This window comes from Acartia tonsa, chromosome 3 (assembly GCF_053477335.1).
Source record: "Acartia tonsa isolate MP-2025a chromosome 3, ASM5347733v1, whole genome shotgun sequence".
Lineage (NCBI taxonomy): Eukaryota > Metazoa > Arthropoda > Copepoda > Calanoida > Acartiidae > Acartia > Acartia tonsa.
In genome coordinates, this window is record NC_137262.1 from 9,498,339 (window position 1) to 9,514,280 (window position 15,942).

The 15,942-nt window shown below is 41.2% G+C and overlaps 1 protein-coding gene across 1 annotated transcript; it reads right to left on the minus strand.

Annotated features, from left to right (window-relative positions):
- Nucleotides 1–120: 120 nt before the first annotated feature.
- Nucleotides 121–3,669, minus strand: LOC145315091 (uncharacterized). The gene is made up of 5 exons (XM_080155134.1): nt 3,620–3,669; nt 2,693–2,757; nt 2,016–2,079; nt 1,353–1,406; nt 121–921 (listed from the first exon to the last, which is right to left on the minus strand). The coding sequence occupies exons 1-5, from the start codon at nt 3,655–3,657 to the stop codon at nt 780–782; spliced, it is 363 nt and encodes a 120-aa protein (XP_080011260.1). The 5' UTR covers nt 3,658–3,669; the 3' UTR covers nt 121–779.
- Nucleotides 3,670–15,942: the final 12,273 nt, after the last annotated feature.

Consider the following 15,942-nt stretch of genomic DNA (forward strand, 5'->3'; position numbering starts at 1 on the left):
AATCACAAAAAAATCGCAAAGACTTGAACGCAACATAGAAAGGTAAAAAAAAACATTTAAAGTGCCACTAGAGGCCTCAAGGGGCGTAACCGCTCGTATGTATATAAAGAACAAATAAAAAATATTAAGTAGCTATATTTCAATAATTTAAATATTCATCATAAACTTTTTAATGAAAACATTTTATCTACACTTATTATAAATAATATGGCAAATTGGTAAAATTTTGATTTAACTTACAACACATTTACATATAATAGTCATGCCTAAATAAATTCTGGATACACAAATGTAATTTAAACAAAGATGACAACGTTCACAAAAGCGAAGCTACACCGATCAGACCATCAGACAAATTAATGTAAAAAATAAGCAAAAAGAAACAGAAAACAGTCTGCTATGTAATGATAATATAGTTTCTACGCTCAATGTTATAGTAATCAGCAAGCCAAGTTTAAAATCGATAGGCCATTTCTAACATGTCTAAATTAACTATCATATAGACCGATCCTAGATGCCGAAAAGCTTTGCTTTTAAAAAGAACAGTCGTAGATGCATTTATGAAAGCTGAAGAAAAATGGATTAAGCTTTAAACTTATATACTACTTTTCTGATTAATTGAAGATAATGAGTAAGAAAAGAAGACACTTAAAGAGATAGTACGCATCTAAAAAATACTTTAATAAGCTTATAAAGTTTAAAATTAGAGCCATTAGCAAAATCACATAGCATTTTGTTTTATCTAAACGACGACATTTTAAGACATTTTTATGTCGTCTTCAATAACTGATATGATAGTTTCTATAGATGGCAGGGTTGTAAGGTCTCCACCCAACATTTCTTCGTCCTTTTCTCTTGAGAAAACCTGTGTAATTTGGAGGCAAGGGACGCTTGGACAATGGCTTTCTTCCATAATATTCACTAAATAAACAATCAGTTCATGGCAAGTTATTTATAAATCAATGTTGAGATTGAAATTCACGAAAAAATCATTTTTCCCCAAGCATTTGTGTCAATTGAGTGCTAAAAGAGGGAGAACTGAATAGAGAACAGTGTTACAAACAGATGACAGATGGAAGGACACAACTACTTATAGAGTAGCTTTTCTACCTAAATTAAGTCTAATAATAGTATGATAAACAGCTTTCCGCGGATATAAAATGTATAATTATAAGATTAAAATCAGTTTAAGCTCCGAGAAGCCGAAGGCGAAGCTAAAAAAATGGTTCTAATCTTATGATTGTACATTTTAATATAATTCAATGCTAAACTTGTTTTTTCGTATGGATGAGAACCGGTTCTAATCTACTGGATATTAAACGGTTTGGAATGAATACGAGAAAATACTTTACCTAAGACCCATTGTTTCTAGAAGTTGAGGTACCTCAGGTATATAAACACCAAACCTATATAATATAATCAATATAATATACTTCTAGAAGGTTCTAGAAGACTCCATTCTTTAATGAAGTTGAGGTACTTTAGGTATATAAACACCAAACATATATAATATAATTAGTGTAATATACTTCTAGAAGGTTCTAGAAGACCTTTTCTTCTGGAAGTTGAGGTACCTCAGAAACATTAAACCTATTTCATTTATACAATTTGAATTACTAAATGGTTTCCTTTTATAAAAAAAAATTAAATTTAACAATTAGGAGATCAATCAAAGCGGGTATTTGGGCGTATGCCGCCTCCCCCACTAGGGTCTAAAACTACCTCATCCGAAAAATCAAATTTGTAAAAATAGTTAAAGTTAAAGAGGGGTCAAGTCCATTATTATATTCCTTATATCAAGTAGCATGAACAGGGTTTTTCTAGGGGTTCCTCTAGCAAAGTTGTGTAGAGGGTTGTGATCGCGAAGCAGTCAATGTTTTGATGCTGTTGAAGCCCTAGTAAGGTTATCAACCTTACCCCATACCCCATTATTTAATAATTAACACCCCTTCATCACACTTCTGCTTAAAAGACCCTTGTAATTTTAATTGTAACAAAAATGTATAGTACAGTACCTATTAACACCAGGATAATCAGCTACAGGACAGGTCAGGAAACATTCCAAAAATGTTTCACATCCTTAACATTAAAAACATTAAAGAAATATAACAATTACTATTAATTAAATAAAAAGGCAAAAATTTAATTGACTGGGGGAAAACGTAGATTTTATTATGTCGTCGTATTAAGAGCAATTTATAATATAGAAAATTAAAACCAATCAAAGATCTTCAAATGTAAACAAAGTTTGTGTTCTAAACTAAAACATGAACGATAATTGTCAATAGTTGTAAGGCTTTTTAAAAATTACCTGAACCTTAAGTCAAATATTAAGAAAGAGAGACTCAAAGAGAGAAAGATGTAGGGTAGCAGATAAATAAATAAAAACTATTACACAGACAGACATGAATATCTAGTAGCTTTTCCAAAAAAAATATCTTAGCGCTTAAAAGAAGGATAAAGGTACTGTAAACTTATTCTAAATCAATAATTTCAATCTACAAAGGAGTAATTTTCTTATATATAGTTTAATTATTTATTGGGTTTTTAAAGATTTTATAGATATAGCGGATACAATTTTAATTACAAATTATCAAATAAAAACAATTCACAAACAAGTAATTTTGTTTATCATCAATGTACATTAATCTATCGTCCATTGTCTTATCCCTTGATATCCCTGACTACTCACCCACACAAGTTACATAAGGTCGTATTCCATTGGTAGAAGGTATCACAAATAAACATATCCAAAATCTAAACAAAATAGTAAAAAATCACTTTTGGAAGACGAAGAAAGTCCCTCAATGACGTAATAAAAATGAGGAATGAGGAGAGGAGGAGTGGGAAAGAAAACCCCTAAAAAAAGAGATGGATAATCCCTCGTATGACGTAACATGCTGATTTTTTGAGGGACTTTCTTCGTCTTCTCACTTTTGTATAATATATTGTATATTTTTTTTAAAGCGTTACGCCCCTAGATATCTATCAGGGTAATTGAGGTCAAAGGGGGGGGGGGGGGGCTATTTCTTTCCAGGTACGATTTCTCATGGAATGGTGGGGGTACCCTCTCCCCAAATAGTCATAAACCTTCCTACGGATACAAATCCTAGTCTGGAAGTTATAACGCATGATATTGAGTTGCGCCTGCTTTGGGTCAAGGCTTTCCTCCTTCTTTTACTATTAATGACACACATCTGACATAGTTGCATTGTGAAAGACTCATCACATATTTTTATAACACGGTTATTGCGGAGATTCGAACCAATGAACTATCCGACGACGAGCGAATGCGCTCTATGTTACGCTAAAGTCGTTAATCCTATTATATAAAGTAGGAAGCGTTTTTTGTCTGTCCCGAAGGATCTCGCTAACCGCTGAACCGAAATTGTTCTCCTTTACAGTGAAGCTTCTTATAGGTCCTGGGAAGGTTTTGAACTATTTTAGGGTAGGGTGTTTTCACCCCACTCCCCCCAAAAGATTGGTTTTTTTTTACTCTTTTGAAACTCAAATTTAAAATGGGATGATGTCGACTTTTCCCCCTCCAACCTTAAGTGCCCCTAGAGGCTTCTAGGGGGCGTAGCCGCTAGTATATATTAAAGAAATCTATTTTACTTACATGGATATTAAGCAGACAATTTTAATTTTGCCCAACATTTTTAAGCCGTTGCATCTGAAAATAAAAATTATGAATAACAGTTATTTATCCCATCGTATTATAGGCAGATTCCGTGACCGGGTAACACAACAGTCAAACTTTATGACTTTAATTTTGATATTCATGGAAAGTTGTCTGTAATACAATGCTATACATAATTTTTCAGTATTATGGAGAATCGGTTCAAATCCATGGGATGTTAATCGGTTTTGAAGCCATACTGGAAAAGGGTGTCGAAGAATACTAACTAGCCAGAATCACAAACACATAATCTAAGAAACTATTTAACTCAATGAAAATTAGATATTGTTATATTTTTTAGTATGAAGTCCTCCTTTTTGAAAGCAAAGTTTTCAATAATTTATATCAGTGCCACCACACGAGATAGCTATGATCGGTAAATTAAGAATGTTGGACTTAATTATATATTCATGTTTTAAGTTAATTCTTCACCTATTCCGGTTTAGATTTCTAAGTACTGTTAAACATTGAAAGAACGTTTTCTATAATTAGGGTCGGTCCGTACGTCCGTCACAGACGGATAGCTTTTTTCGTTAATTTAGGCACGTTAAAATTGTCCTATCGATTTCAAATTGTGCATGGTGATCTCTGCAAATTTTTATATGATCTAATTATCCGATTGATCTAATTTTTGGTATATTGATTCCTGGGACAACAAAGTATAATGTTATAAGCGAAGCAACTCTATAATCAAGTCCTAAAAATGTAAGTATATCCATAAACATTATCCTGTAATAAGCAGTTTTTCAACAAATTTACTTACAATTTTGCAATTCGACTCTTTTACATTTATATTCTGATTATTCAGTTCTGACACTAAACAATTGTTTATGTTCGTTTGTCTTACCGTTTCAGAGCTTCGCTTTTATGGATGTTGTCATCCTTGTTTTTGTACATTTACTTCATGTCCAAATTCCAGATTATTGGCCTTGAAGATTTTCCTTACTGATAAGAATTCAATTAAACCAATCTTGAACAATTTCAAGTTTACCATATTTGAATGGGTTAAATTATGATATACCAGCGGCTACGCCCCTAGGCCTCTAGAAGGGGCAAATTCAGAAAGAAAAAAAATATGGGGAGGCAAGGACGTCCCCAAGCTTTTAATTTTTTTTTGGGAGGGGGGTAAAAATTCAAATTTCAAAATTTTGGGAGGGTAATCACCCCTTCCCCCCCCCCCCTATTGGACGTCCTTGTGTGGAGGGCATTTTTCAAAATGTTGATTCTCTTGGAAGGGTGGTGGAATCTAAAACTAAGAAGAGTTTTTGTAAGCTTCATCTTATTAATTACTTTAATATATGTAGACTTAATACTTTATAGCTTCAAGCTCCTATAATCTAATCATATTCAAATAATTAGACAAAGTAGTAATGTGGTATTCGGCAACCGTGAGCCATGCCTATGGCACCCCTGACCGGGGTTCGGGGAAGGGGTCTGCCGACCCCCTCCCTATGCCTAAAATTAATGATTGAATCTGACAGCCTTATTATGGTTAAGCTGCATTGTTAATTCCCCCCACCCTTCTCAGGGATGGGGGATCATTATTGCCCAAACTGACTATTGTATATGTATTATATTGCTTTTATTTATGATTATTTATTCCTATCTGTGTAGCTATTGTTTGTTGTATATAACTTTAGTAATCCTTAGACCTTCAATAAAGGAACAACTGAATAGATGCTGTTTATTATTTAGTGATTGCTAGAGAAGCGTAGCTTCTCTATAGTATAGGTGTCCACGTCTGTTCACACTGCCGTAGTCATTTTGAACTCTGGTGTCTGCCATTTACCCTAGGCGGATACCACAACTTTTGGTGACAGCTGTGTGAGATTACGGCAAACCACAAGTGTAGAGCAGACGCGCAGCTGAGGCTAAGGTACTCCCAGCAGTGAAACTGGCAAAACTGACACAAGCAACCTGAATTACCCACCCTGGATAGCAAGGTCTAACTCTGCACCCGGCAGTTGTGGAAGCGAAACAGCGAAACTTGACGGAGAACCGCGAGAAGCGCCGACATCTAACGGAGAATTGAGTGCTCAAGGGCTGAAACAGGCCTGAGGACTGGCTGAAACAGGCCAACTAAGTGCAAACGGCTGAAAATAGGCCAACATTTACTGCAAGAGACAGCAGGATTCGAACCAGCGGCGCTGCAGGACGGGACATTCCCTGCCGCCATCAGCCGGATTCGGATACACGGCGCTGCAGGACGGGACATTCCCTGCCGCCGATAGACTGAAACAAGCCAAGGATTCGAACCAGAGGCGCCGCAGGACGGGACATTCCCTGCCGCCAACAGTCGGATTCGGATATACGGCGCTGCAGGACGGGACATTCCCTGCCGCCGATAGGCTGAAACACGCCAAATAGCTGCGAGCTGCGAGCCAACATACGAGTGTAGTGTACCAAGCAGAAGAAACTACGTCAACTCCAAGTATCCTGAGAGGCTACAGCGCAGCCACCCATCTAGAAAAGCAGATATTATATCACATTGTAGGGATTACCACCCTAGTGTGATGGCTAAACAATAGATTTATGAGCAAGGATTGGCAAACAATTTGTTGTGTATTGTGATAAAACTAAAAATAGAACAGGCTTGGTAAGCAAATCTGTTATGTATTGTGATAAGGCCAAAAATAGAATCTAGATGTAATATAACAATGCCTTGATAAACAATCTAACCACCCAAGCCTCCAGCACAACAAATACACCCCTTATTCCAGAGGAAAGGGAGGGGCCCACCATCCATTGAAGAAAATACAATCAAGGTGACATAACAATAAGCCCAGGATTAAGGAGAAAGGGCACCATTACCTCATCACACAGTTACCTCAAACCCACAGCACTCCCCCTTCCTCACAGGGGGAACGGACGGTTTTACCCCGTCCCCTCACGCGCTTCCCCCCTCCTACCCACACTTGACTAAGTCTGCCCACGGTGTGGAGCTAGCGATCGGGAGAACAGAGCGCCATTTACGGGTCGCGCAACAGAGTTCGGGACATATCACAAAATTCAACGGACAAAGCGGACCAATGAGAGAGCGAGTTGAGGGATAAGTGCGCGTTTTACCTGTGTGCGCGGATTTGACGGTGCGTAAGCGTGCTGCAAGGAAAGGACATTTCCCACACACACACACACACACACACGCAGGAGCGGAGCTACTCCATAGCATCTAACAGAGATATTTTTAGAAAATAAGAATTACAAACTTCTCCCTCCTATCTATAGTGTGATAAAGGAAAACCCAATCAGTTCCTGACAGCAGTTCAGACCCTCAACAGCTATCTACCCCTACCAGCCTACTCTACAAACTCAGAAAAAACTTGTGACAAGTACATCTAAGTTATATCTTTGTAGCTAAACTACCAACCTAGTGATAAACAGTGTTGGCTGCTAGGCTAGAAAGCCTCAAGTGTAAACCATTTATAATATTGTCTTACAGCTTTGTGTCCCGCCGCTGACCCGTTGACCCGATGGAGCAGCCGCAAGCGCCAGGAGGCGACCAGGCCCAAGGATGGCTCCAGGATGACCCCCAGCCGGCTCCAGCCGAGTACCGCAAGCTGATGCTGAGTAACCTGCCGGAGTATAGAGGACCGCCCAAGCAATCCTGGAGTTCCCACATCCGCAGACTCGAGATGTCATGGGCGGCTTACCGCGTGCCGCCCCATGACACCCTCAACCGCCGCAACGCCCTTTTACTGTCACTGGTAGGGCAAGCGGCGGAAATGGCTTCTCATCTGTTTGGCGAGGCAGGCCAAGCCTTGACATACAAACAAGTCAAGGCCGAGTGTGAAATGTTATTTCGTCCAGCCTTTGAATCCCAGACTTTGAAGCAAGCCTTCAGGGATTACAGGCAACACTCGACAGAACCTATACAAGCATACATATCCACAAAGTGTGCCTTGTATAGGGAGGCCTACAGCCATGAGGATCTCGAGTTATTAATCGATTAATTAAATCGTGGCATTCGTAACGCTAATGTGAAACGTGAAATGATGAGTCATGAGATCGCCTCTGTACCTGAGTACACGAGGCGAGCCATGTTCACCGTCACAATGATTACCAAGCAGCTGAAGGAGGGTGTGTGCCTAGTGGACGCCACCGACGGGCTCACGGGATCCGCCAGCGTCCAGTTGCCCAACTACGACGAGTCGGAGCCAATGGAGATTGGCGCCTTGGCTCCGGGTCTCCACCAGATGGGGAAGGTCGCCCCAGATGACAAGACTTCAGGCCGCTGTTTCCGCTGCCAAGGGAGAGGCCACCGAGCTCGAGACTGTCCGACGCCTATGGAAGTCAGCCTAGAGGAGAGACGCACCCAGCCACGCCGTGACCGTCCTGCCAAGTGCGAGCGTTGCCACTATGCTGGCCATACGGCGGCCGAGTGCAGAGCCGACTGGGACCAGGTAGCCGGCCGGAGGCGCACTGCAGACAAGGGCGCTCCCCCAGGAAAGCCCAGCAGAGTAGCCAACATGGAAGGGAGTGCGCCCCCAGCACCACCGCAGCAAGCCGCCGCCCCCAACGCAGCGGGCCGAGCCGACGGAATGCCGCAGTTTGGGACCGTTCCAGCTAGAATCAACGTACTGGGAGGCGCGGCTGAACCCAACCGGCTTGGCCTGGGCTTCAGTCTCAACCACCTGGGGCCGGAGTTTGTGCAGCCCAACAACATTGCCGAGCCAGAAGTCCTGAGGCCCCAGCCCTTTAGCCTAAACATGATGGGGCCTGCCCGACCGAGCCTACCCAGCAAGAGTGGAGGGGCGCTACCCAGCGTCACTGAGACGGTGTAGGGGGAGGCCCTGGCGGCCGTTGAACGAGAGAGGCAGGAGGCGCTAGCCAGCGCATCAGAGTCGATGTATGGGGCGCCACCCGGCGCCGCCACCTGCGATGACTGGGGGGTGCTATCCAGCGCCTCCAACCTGGTGCCTGGGGCGACAACCGTCGCCGCCACTGAGATACCTGGATCCTGGAACGAGCCAGCAGTCCCAGAGGAAGGGGTGACACCCGTCACCCCCAGTCAGCCAGCGCCACCAGCCTGTAGGGAGAGCCCAGCTATACACCATCCAGCGCCCCCTGCCAGCCGAGGGAACCCAGCTGCCCAGCACTTCCAGTCGAGCCAGGATAAGTTAAATTTAACAAATGTATTGTATCCAAATTATTGTAAAAACCCAACCTTGCCTGTGCCTCCTGCACCAGAGGCTGGGGAGATTGAAATTTGGGGATATAAGGACTTGCCTGTGCCACATGCACCTGAGTTCCTAGGGCAGGGGAGGGACGTGAGTCAGGGCGAGCCTGTGCCACACGCACTTCAGCCCCATGCCACTGGGCATGCCATGGACAAGGGAAGGGACCCCTTGGGGCTAGGGGAGCCGACACCCAGGCAAGCGCCAGTCGCCTGCCAGTCTGTCATTGGGGAGGGTATCGGGGTGCCCCGAACACACAAGGATAACGCTCAATGGAAATTTGTATCTAGCCAGGAGCAGCCCAGCCGTGTCCAGCCCCAAGAAGCAGCCGTGACCCGAGCCGAAGATCCCCAGCCGTGTGCGCGAGGTAGATGGCTGTCTGGTAGCTTCTCACACTGGTGGATGGTTCTGTGGGGACTACTGCTGGCAGCTGTGTGGCCTACAACTAGCTACGTCCTGGTAGGGTGGGACTGTGCCAACCCCACCCACGTCACAGCCTACAATAAGGAAAAGATGTGTAGCACGGAACCGCTACACCAGGAGGTGCCCCTGGGCCATGAAGTACATGTCCTGCAGCAAGTCAAGATTAGGGAAACAACAGGATACAGTTGTCAGCTCACCGTGTCCCAGTGGACATTCAGGTGTGGGGTATGGGGTCACCTCAAGGTGACCTCGGTCCCCACCCTCATGAGGCCAACCAAGATTGATCCAGAAACGTGCCGAGACCTGGCCAGGAACCGAGTCTACACGCTGCCAGGCAAGACCCAGCCACTGACGTTCCAGCTGAACCATCCCCTGTTCTTCACCCTCGATATGGTGGGCGCCTTGGTCAACAGCCCCGAGGGGGTGGGGTGTGAAGGGGAGGACGTCCACTTCGAGGGCCAGCTGTACCGCAATGAATTAGTGCTCCAGGAACGACGGCTGCTGGTCAAGGAAGAGACCTACGTAGTAGAGGATGGACGGGTGGAGTCCCAATCTGACCACCTGACCCTAGAATGTCCCCATTCTGAGCTGTCTTGCATCACTGGGGAAGCAACCTACGTGTGGGACCACCTGGGGAGAGATTGCCCCTTGAGGCTGATCCGCAGCCTCCAGCCTAGCCTAGTGATGGATGCGTTCCTGGTTGACCATCAAGCCCAGTTCTTCATCAACATGACCACCCCCACCTCAATAGTGAACTGCGACTTTGAGGCCCATGCCACCAACCACCCAGCATTGTTCGTGGCAGCTGACCCGGCCGCGGCAGCGCTGCCCAGAGTATCGGCCAGGGATGTGGATGTCCCCCTGCAGGCCCAGATACATGCAGGCTACATTGGATTTACCCTGGAGACACGCATGAAAAGCACAGCGGCAGAAGAAGTAGCGGCCAATTGCTGGAAGCTCCAGCAACTAGACCCGGCCCACCCGGTGCGTGTCCAGGGGAGCACGTTCTCTGTGCTGAGGGGAGATGTCCTGCTCCAGCTTACCTGCCAACGCAACAAATACGTTGTCCGTGAAAGCAAGGAATGTTGGGACAAAGTACCAGTGGAGCCCATAGGATTTGTAGACGCCGTGACATGGGTGTATAGCGGCCACGCCACCAAGATTTCCTGCTCCTCCACCTACCCCCTGACTGTGCACGCGGAGGAAGGCTGGATAGAGCTAACCCCCGCACCTAAGAAGAGGCCACCCCCGCTGGATACGCACAAGCAGCTGCTGACAGAACCCTTGGATGACTTTAGTTCGGGAGGCTTGTATTCGCAGGCTGAGTTGAACGACTGGCAGCAGCTGCTAGCGTTCCCAGCGTATAAATCCGCCATGCTGACCGGCCTGTCCTATGGCTCATGCGTTCAGCAAGGTAGCTGTTCGGCCACCGGAGACCATGGGATCGTGTCCTACAATATCGACTGACTGGCGGAGGAAGGAGAGGCCGCCCTGGATGTCTGGGCTGGGTTCAGACAAGCTATTCACGAGTGGGGAGATGGCGCAGCCATACTGTGTTTGCTGTTGTTGATCCTCAAACTGCTGGGGGATCTGACCATCATTTCCCTGGCAGCTGCACAAGGAGGTGTACGGGCCGCCATGAATGCGATGTCACAAGTGTTCCTGTACCATCCAACCTTGTACAGGAAGGCCCTGGCCAGAGCCCGGCTCACCCATGCCAAGTCCCGGGACTTTTCAGTAGACTGGGATGCCATTCCCATCGGCCGGGAAGCCGCCGAGGAAATGGTGTCCATGCAATCAGCCGATAGCGGGCATGACCGCCCAGGCAGGCCTGGACCGCCCTCTGGAAGACCCCGCGGCCCCTCGGGAGGCCAGGCTGCCGCTCAGACGGTCAACTTGGCAGCCAGTGCCCCAGCCGCTGCCAACAACAACCAGAATGCCCCCCTGCTGACCGGCCCCGCAACAGCTGTGCCCCACGCCAACCTGACACCTGCCGGCGCCGAGCTACGTGTCCAACCAAAGCCAGCCTCTACATTCTATCCCACGTTGGGAGCCCATCAGCCCTGAAAATCACCACTAGGATTCCATTGAATCATTATCATTTGTATATATCTTAGCCCTAAGGAGCGGGCCGAAGGCCTCAACCACTGTCGGAAGTCTGGCAGGGAGACCCCCTCCCAGCCTTCCGAGGGGAGAGTTGTGGTATTCGGCAACCGTGAGCCATGCCTATGGCACCCCTGACCGGGGTTCGGGGAAGGGCCAAAGGCCCTCCCCCGAGTCCTGGGGAAGGGGTCTGCCGACCCCCTCCCTATGCCTAAAATTAATGATTGAATCTGACAGCCTTATTATGGTTAAGCTGCATTGTTAATTCCCCCCACCCTTCTCAGGGATGGGGGATCATTATTGCCCAAACTGACTATTGTATATGTATTATATTGCTTTTATTTATGATTATTTATTCCTATCTGTGTAGCTATTGTTTGTTGTATATAACTTTAGTAATCCTTAGACCTTCAATAAAGGAACAACTGAATAGATGCTGTTTATTATTTAGTGATTGCTAGAGAAGCGTAGCTTCTCTATAGTATAGGTGTCCACGTCTGTTCACACTGCCGTAGTCATTTGAACTCTGGTATCTGCCATTTACCCTAGGCGGATACCACAGTAATATTTCAATATTTAAAATTTGCCCCACTAATCGCTTAGTGGGGCAAAATTGTTTTCGTGAAAAATCCTCCAAAATCACATAAAAAATCTACAAAAATTAAATAAAATCATATGTTCATAACCCTTCTATGGTGTCGATAATATGTCAGTTATAATCACATTTATTTGTATATTATGAAATCTTTATAGCCTTATAATATTTTGAAATTTTCTTTTCTTTATAATATTGACCTAAAATGAACTAATAACCGATTAAACATTTAATGCTTATAAAGTAGCTTTTCTAGATAAACTTTACACTTTAGGCTATCCAAAGCAAGATTTAACGCAAAGAAAGAAACTATACAACATAGATAATATCATCGATATAAAAATACTAGTTTGTCTATCTAAATAAATAAATAACTGTTTTTTCTTTGTGTGTATTATGTATTGTATATATGTATGTTTGGCTTTTTTTGGCCATTTATTGCCTTAAGTACTCACAGATGTGGATATAGATAATGAAAATTTAATGGTTTATAAATTTAATATGATTGGATTTATTAAAAGTGGTCATTTTTGACATAACATTGACATGATTTTTTTTATAAGTTAATCAGTACTGTAATAGTGAAATCTTACAACAATTATAAAATAACAAAAGTAAGTTATAATATACATAAAAAAATCAGACCTACAAACGAACATTGATAAATAAAAACGAAGTTTTAGATAGCCTAAAACCATCCTAAGAGTTAGATTAAAAATAAATACTTTATATAATTGAATATTTGTCTCTTTTATTTTATTTTTAAAAGAATGTTATTTACAATTTTTTTTGACCAAAAGCTAATCTTCTCACTTCAATTTTTATGGACTTTCAAAGCTTATCTATATTTACATATTTGTGCCTTTGTGTGGTTGGTAGATTTTTTAAAGATAAAAATATTGTTTAAGATTTTGGTCAAATATAAATATATTTTTATGTGTGATTATTTAATCAAGGACGTAAACTTGCAAAAGTTGTAATGAGAAGCGTAGCAAACACAATCTTATATTTGAAAGCAATAGAATGTATGTCTATAATTGGTTCACGGAAAGTTTTAAGCCATTTGTATAGGGGAAACTATCTTAAATTCTAAGATAACCCAAGGCGTGATGCTAAAATGTTATGTAGTTTTGTATGTATAAAAAATCATTTCAGTGTTACTTTCAAGAAAGGACTGACCGAAAGGCTATAGTTATAGAGTAGCTGTGCTTCAATTCGCTTCTGGCCCAATATTTAAATAAAATTAAATGTAAGATGACACAATAAGAAAAGACATGTTTCGAGTAGCTATGCTCCAAAAAATCCAAAGTATTCATATTATTGACCATGCATATCATGTGTATTTATAATTGAAGGGAAAACAACGGATTTTTATATGCAATTTAATATATAATGATTAAGACAAAAAAGTGTACTACAAATAACTGTTTGATTAATAATAGCATTGAATCAGAGGGAAAAGGAAAGTAAGTCTGAAATTTTAATCAGAAATATGTTTAACTGCCTGTTTTTAAATATGTGTTTTAAAAGCGATTCTTTTCTATAATTAGGGTCGGTCCGTCTGTCCGTCTGGAACGGAGAGCTTTATGCGTTAATTTAGGCTTATTAGAATTGTCCTATCGATTTAGAAACCGTTGCAACTCTATAATCATTACCAGAATGTCCATACGTCCATTTTAAACATTTTTTACTTTTTTAGCAACATATTTTTATATAATCTAATTATCCGATTATCTGAATTTGGTATACTGATTCCTTGGATAACAAAGTACAATATTATGTGCGAAGCAACTCTATAATCAAGTCCTAAAAATGTAAGTATGTAACTGCTTTTATGAATGTTGTCATCCTTGTTACACTAAAACTTGATTAATGCGTAGCTAGTTTTAAGATACTTTATACATCATTTTGTATAATCCAAGAAATTATATTGATTACTGTTTACTGCTCATTTTATATAAAATTTCTTCTCATTTTAACTTTCCGTGTTTTGACTGTCCGTGGTCTTGTTTTAATAAATTAAATTCACAAATTAGAAACAGTTAATAGTTATTTTTTTTTGCAAAACTTTTTTTTCTCATACAAACTGTTTTGATAAACAAGGATGACAACATTCATAAAAGCGAAGCACTAAAAACAGTAGGTCAAACGGACATTAACACTTGTTTAGTGTCAGAACTGAATAATCAGAATATAAATGTAAAAGAGTCGAAGCAAAATTGTAAGTAAATTTGTTTAAAAACTGCTTCATACAGGATAATATTTATGGACGTACTTACATTTTTGGGACTTGATTATAGAGTTGCTTCGCTTATAATATTGTACTTTGTTGTCCCAGGAATCAGTATACCAAAAATCAGATCAATCGGATAATTAGATCACATAAAAATTTGTTGTTAAAAAAGTAGGAAAATCAACATGTTTAAAATGGACGTACTGACATTCTGGTAATGATTATAGAGTTGCTACGCTTTCTATATCGTACGGACGGACGTATGGACCGGCCCTAATTACAGAAAAGCTTAACTTTTAAAAACAAGGATGACAACATTAATTATTAGCGAAGTTAAAAATTATAAGAAAAAGTCAAAGAATATTAAAAGACAAACTGACAAAGTAATTAATGAGTTAATGCTTGTTTGCAATCCAGAGGTGGATTCTTAAAAAAATATGCCCCACTAATCGCTTAATGGGGCAAAATTGTTTTCGTGAAAAAGCCACCAAAATCACATTAAAAATCTACACAAATTAAACAAAATTATAATAATAATAACCCTTCTTTAATTTTGTTTAATTTTTGTAGATTTTTAATGTGATTTTGGTGGATTTTTCACGAAAACAATTTTGCCCCACTAAGCAATTAGTGGGGGAAAATTTTTTTTAAGAATCCACCTGAGATATCTTTAATATCAGCCCAGAAAATTCCAGATTTAATTAAAAAGCAACTTCGATACCAAAAAAGTTAATTTCATTAGTTTTTAACACACGAATGATTTCTAATTGATAAAAAAAACAGTAAGAGCAGAGGCAAATCTACTATAATTAAGCCTACTTCAGCTTAATTATACATTCAACCATCCTTATGTAAAAGTAAAAGGATGTCTCTCCATCTGTCTGTACCCGAGAATCACGCCAACCGCTTTACGTGGAAGGATAACGTTCAAATTTAGATTTAATGTCCCCTCCCTCCCTAAATTTTAAGTCTTCAAATCCGCTGAACTAGAACCGGATCCTAGCCATACTAAAAAATCATGTATAGCATCGTAAAAACAGAAAATTTTCCACAACTATTAAAATAAAATGCATAAGATTAAAACAAGTTGTGTTAGCCCCGATGGGGCCGATGAATAGCTTTCTATAATACGATGCGATAAATAAATTCGTGTATGATTGTATTGGATCACAAAAAAACTTAAGTTTTCTTTAATTGTCTTTGTTTGCAATGTTTTTTTTGGGGGATTCTTTGTAATATAATTGAAGAGGTTTTATTTAAAATACTAAATATATTGTAATATCTGATTTTTTGCAGATATTTATTTAGATAAATTGCATGGTCTTACTTTTAGGATCCGATATATAAAATATGCAAAATTATGACATATCGCAACAAATCAGGAAGCTTAAGAATTCTTGTTTTTATAACTTACAATAATTGTTCTAAGAACAAGGATGATTTTGTGCTACAGTAGCGATGCAAATGTATCAATCATTACATAACACGTGTCAGAATTTCTATGAGACTACATATTTGCCTGTGTGTACTGAAGAATCTTGCTAACCGCTGAATCGATATTTGGTTTTCCTAGGTCATGGGATGATTTTTAACTGTTTATTTTTTGGGTTAGAGGTTACTTTGCAAAAAAATTAACCACCCACCATTTTTGTTTACGTTCACTTTTAAAATCTATAATGTAAAGGAAGTGTCGACTCCTCCCCCTCTCTGCTTCCCTCAAGTGCCCCAAGAGACC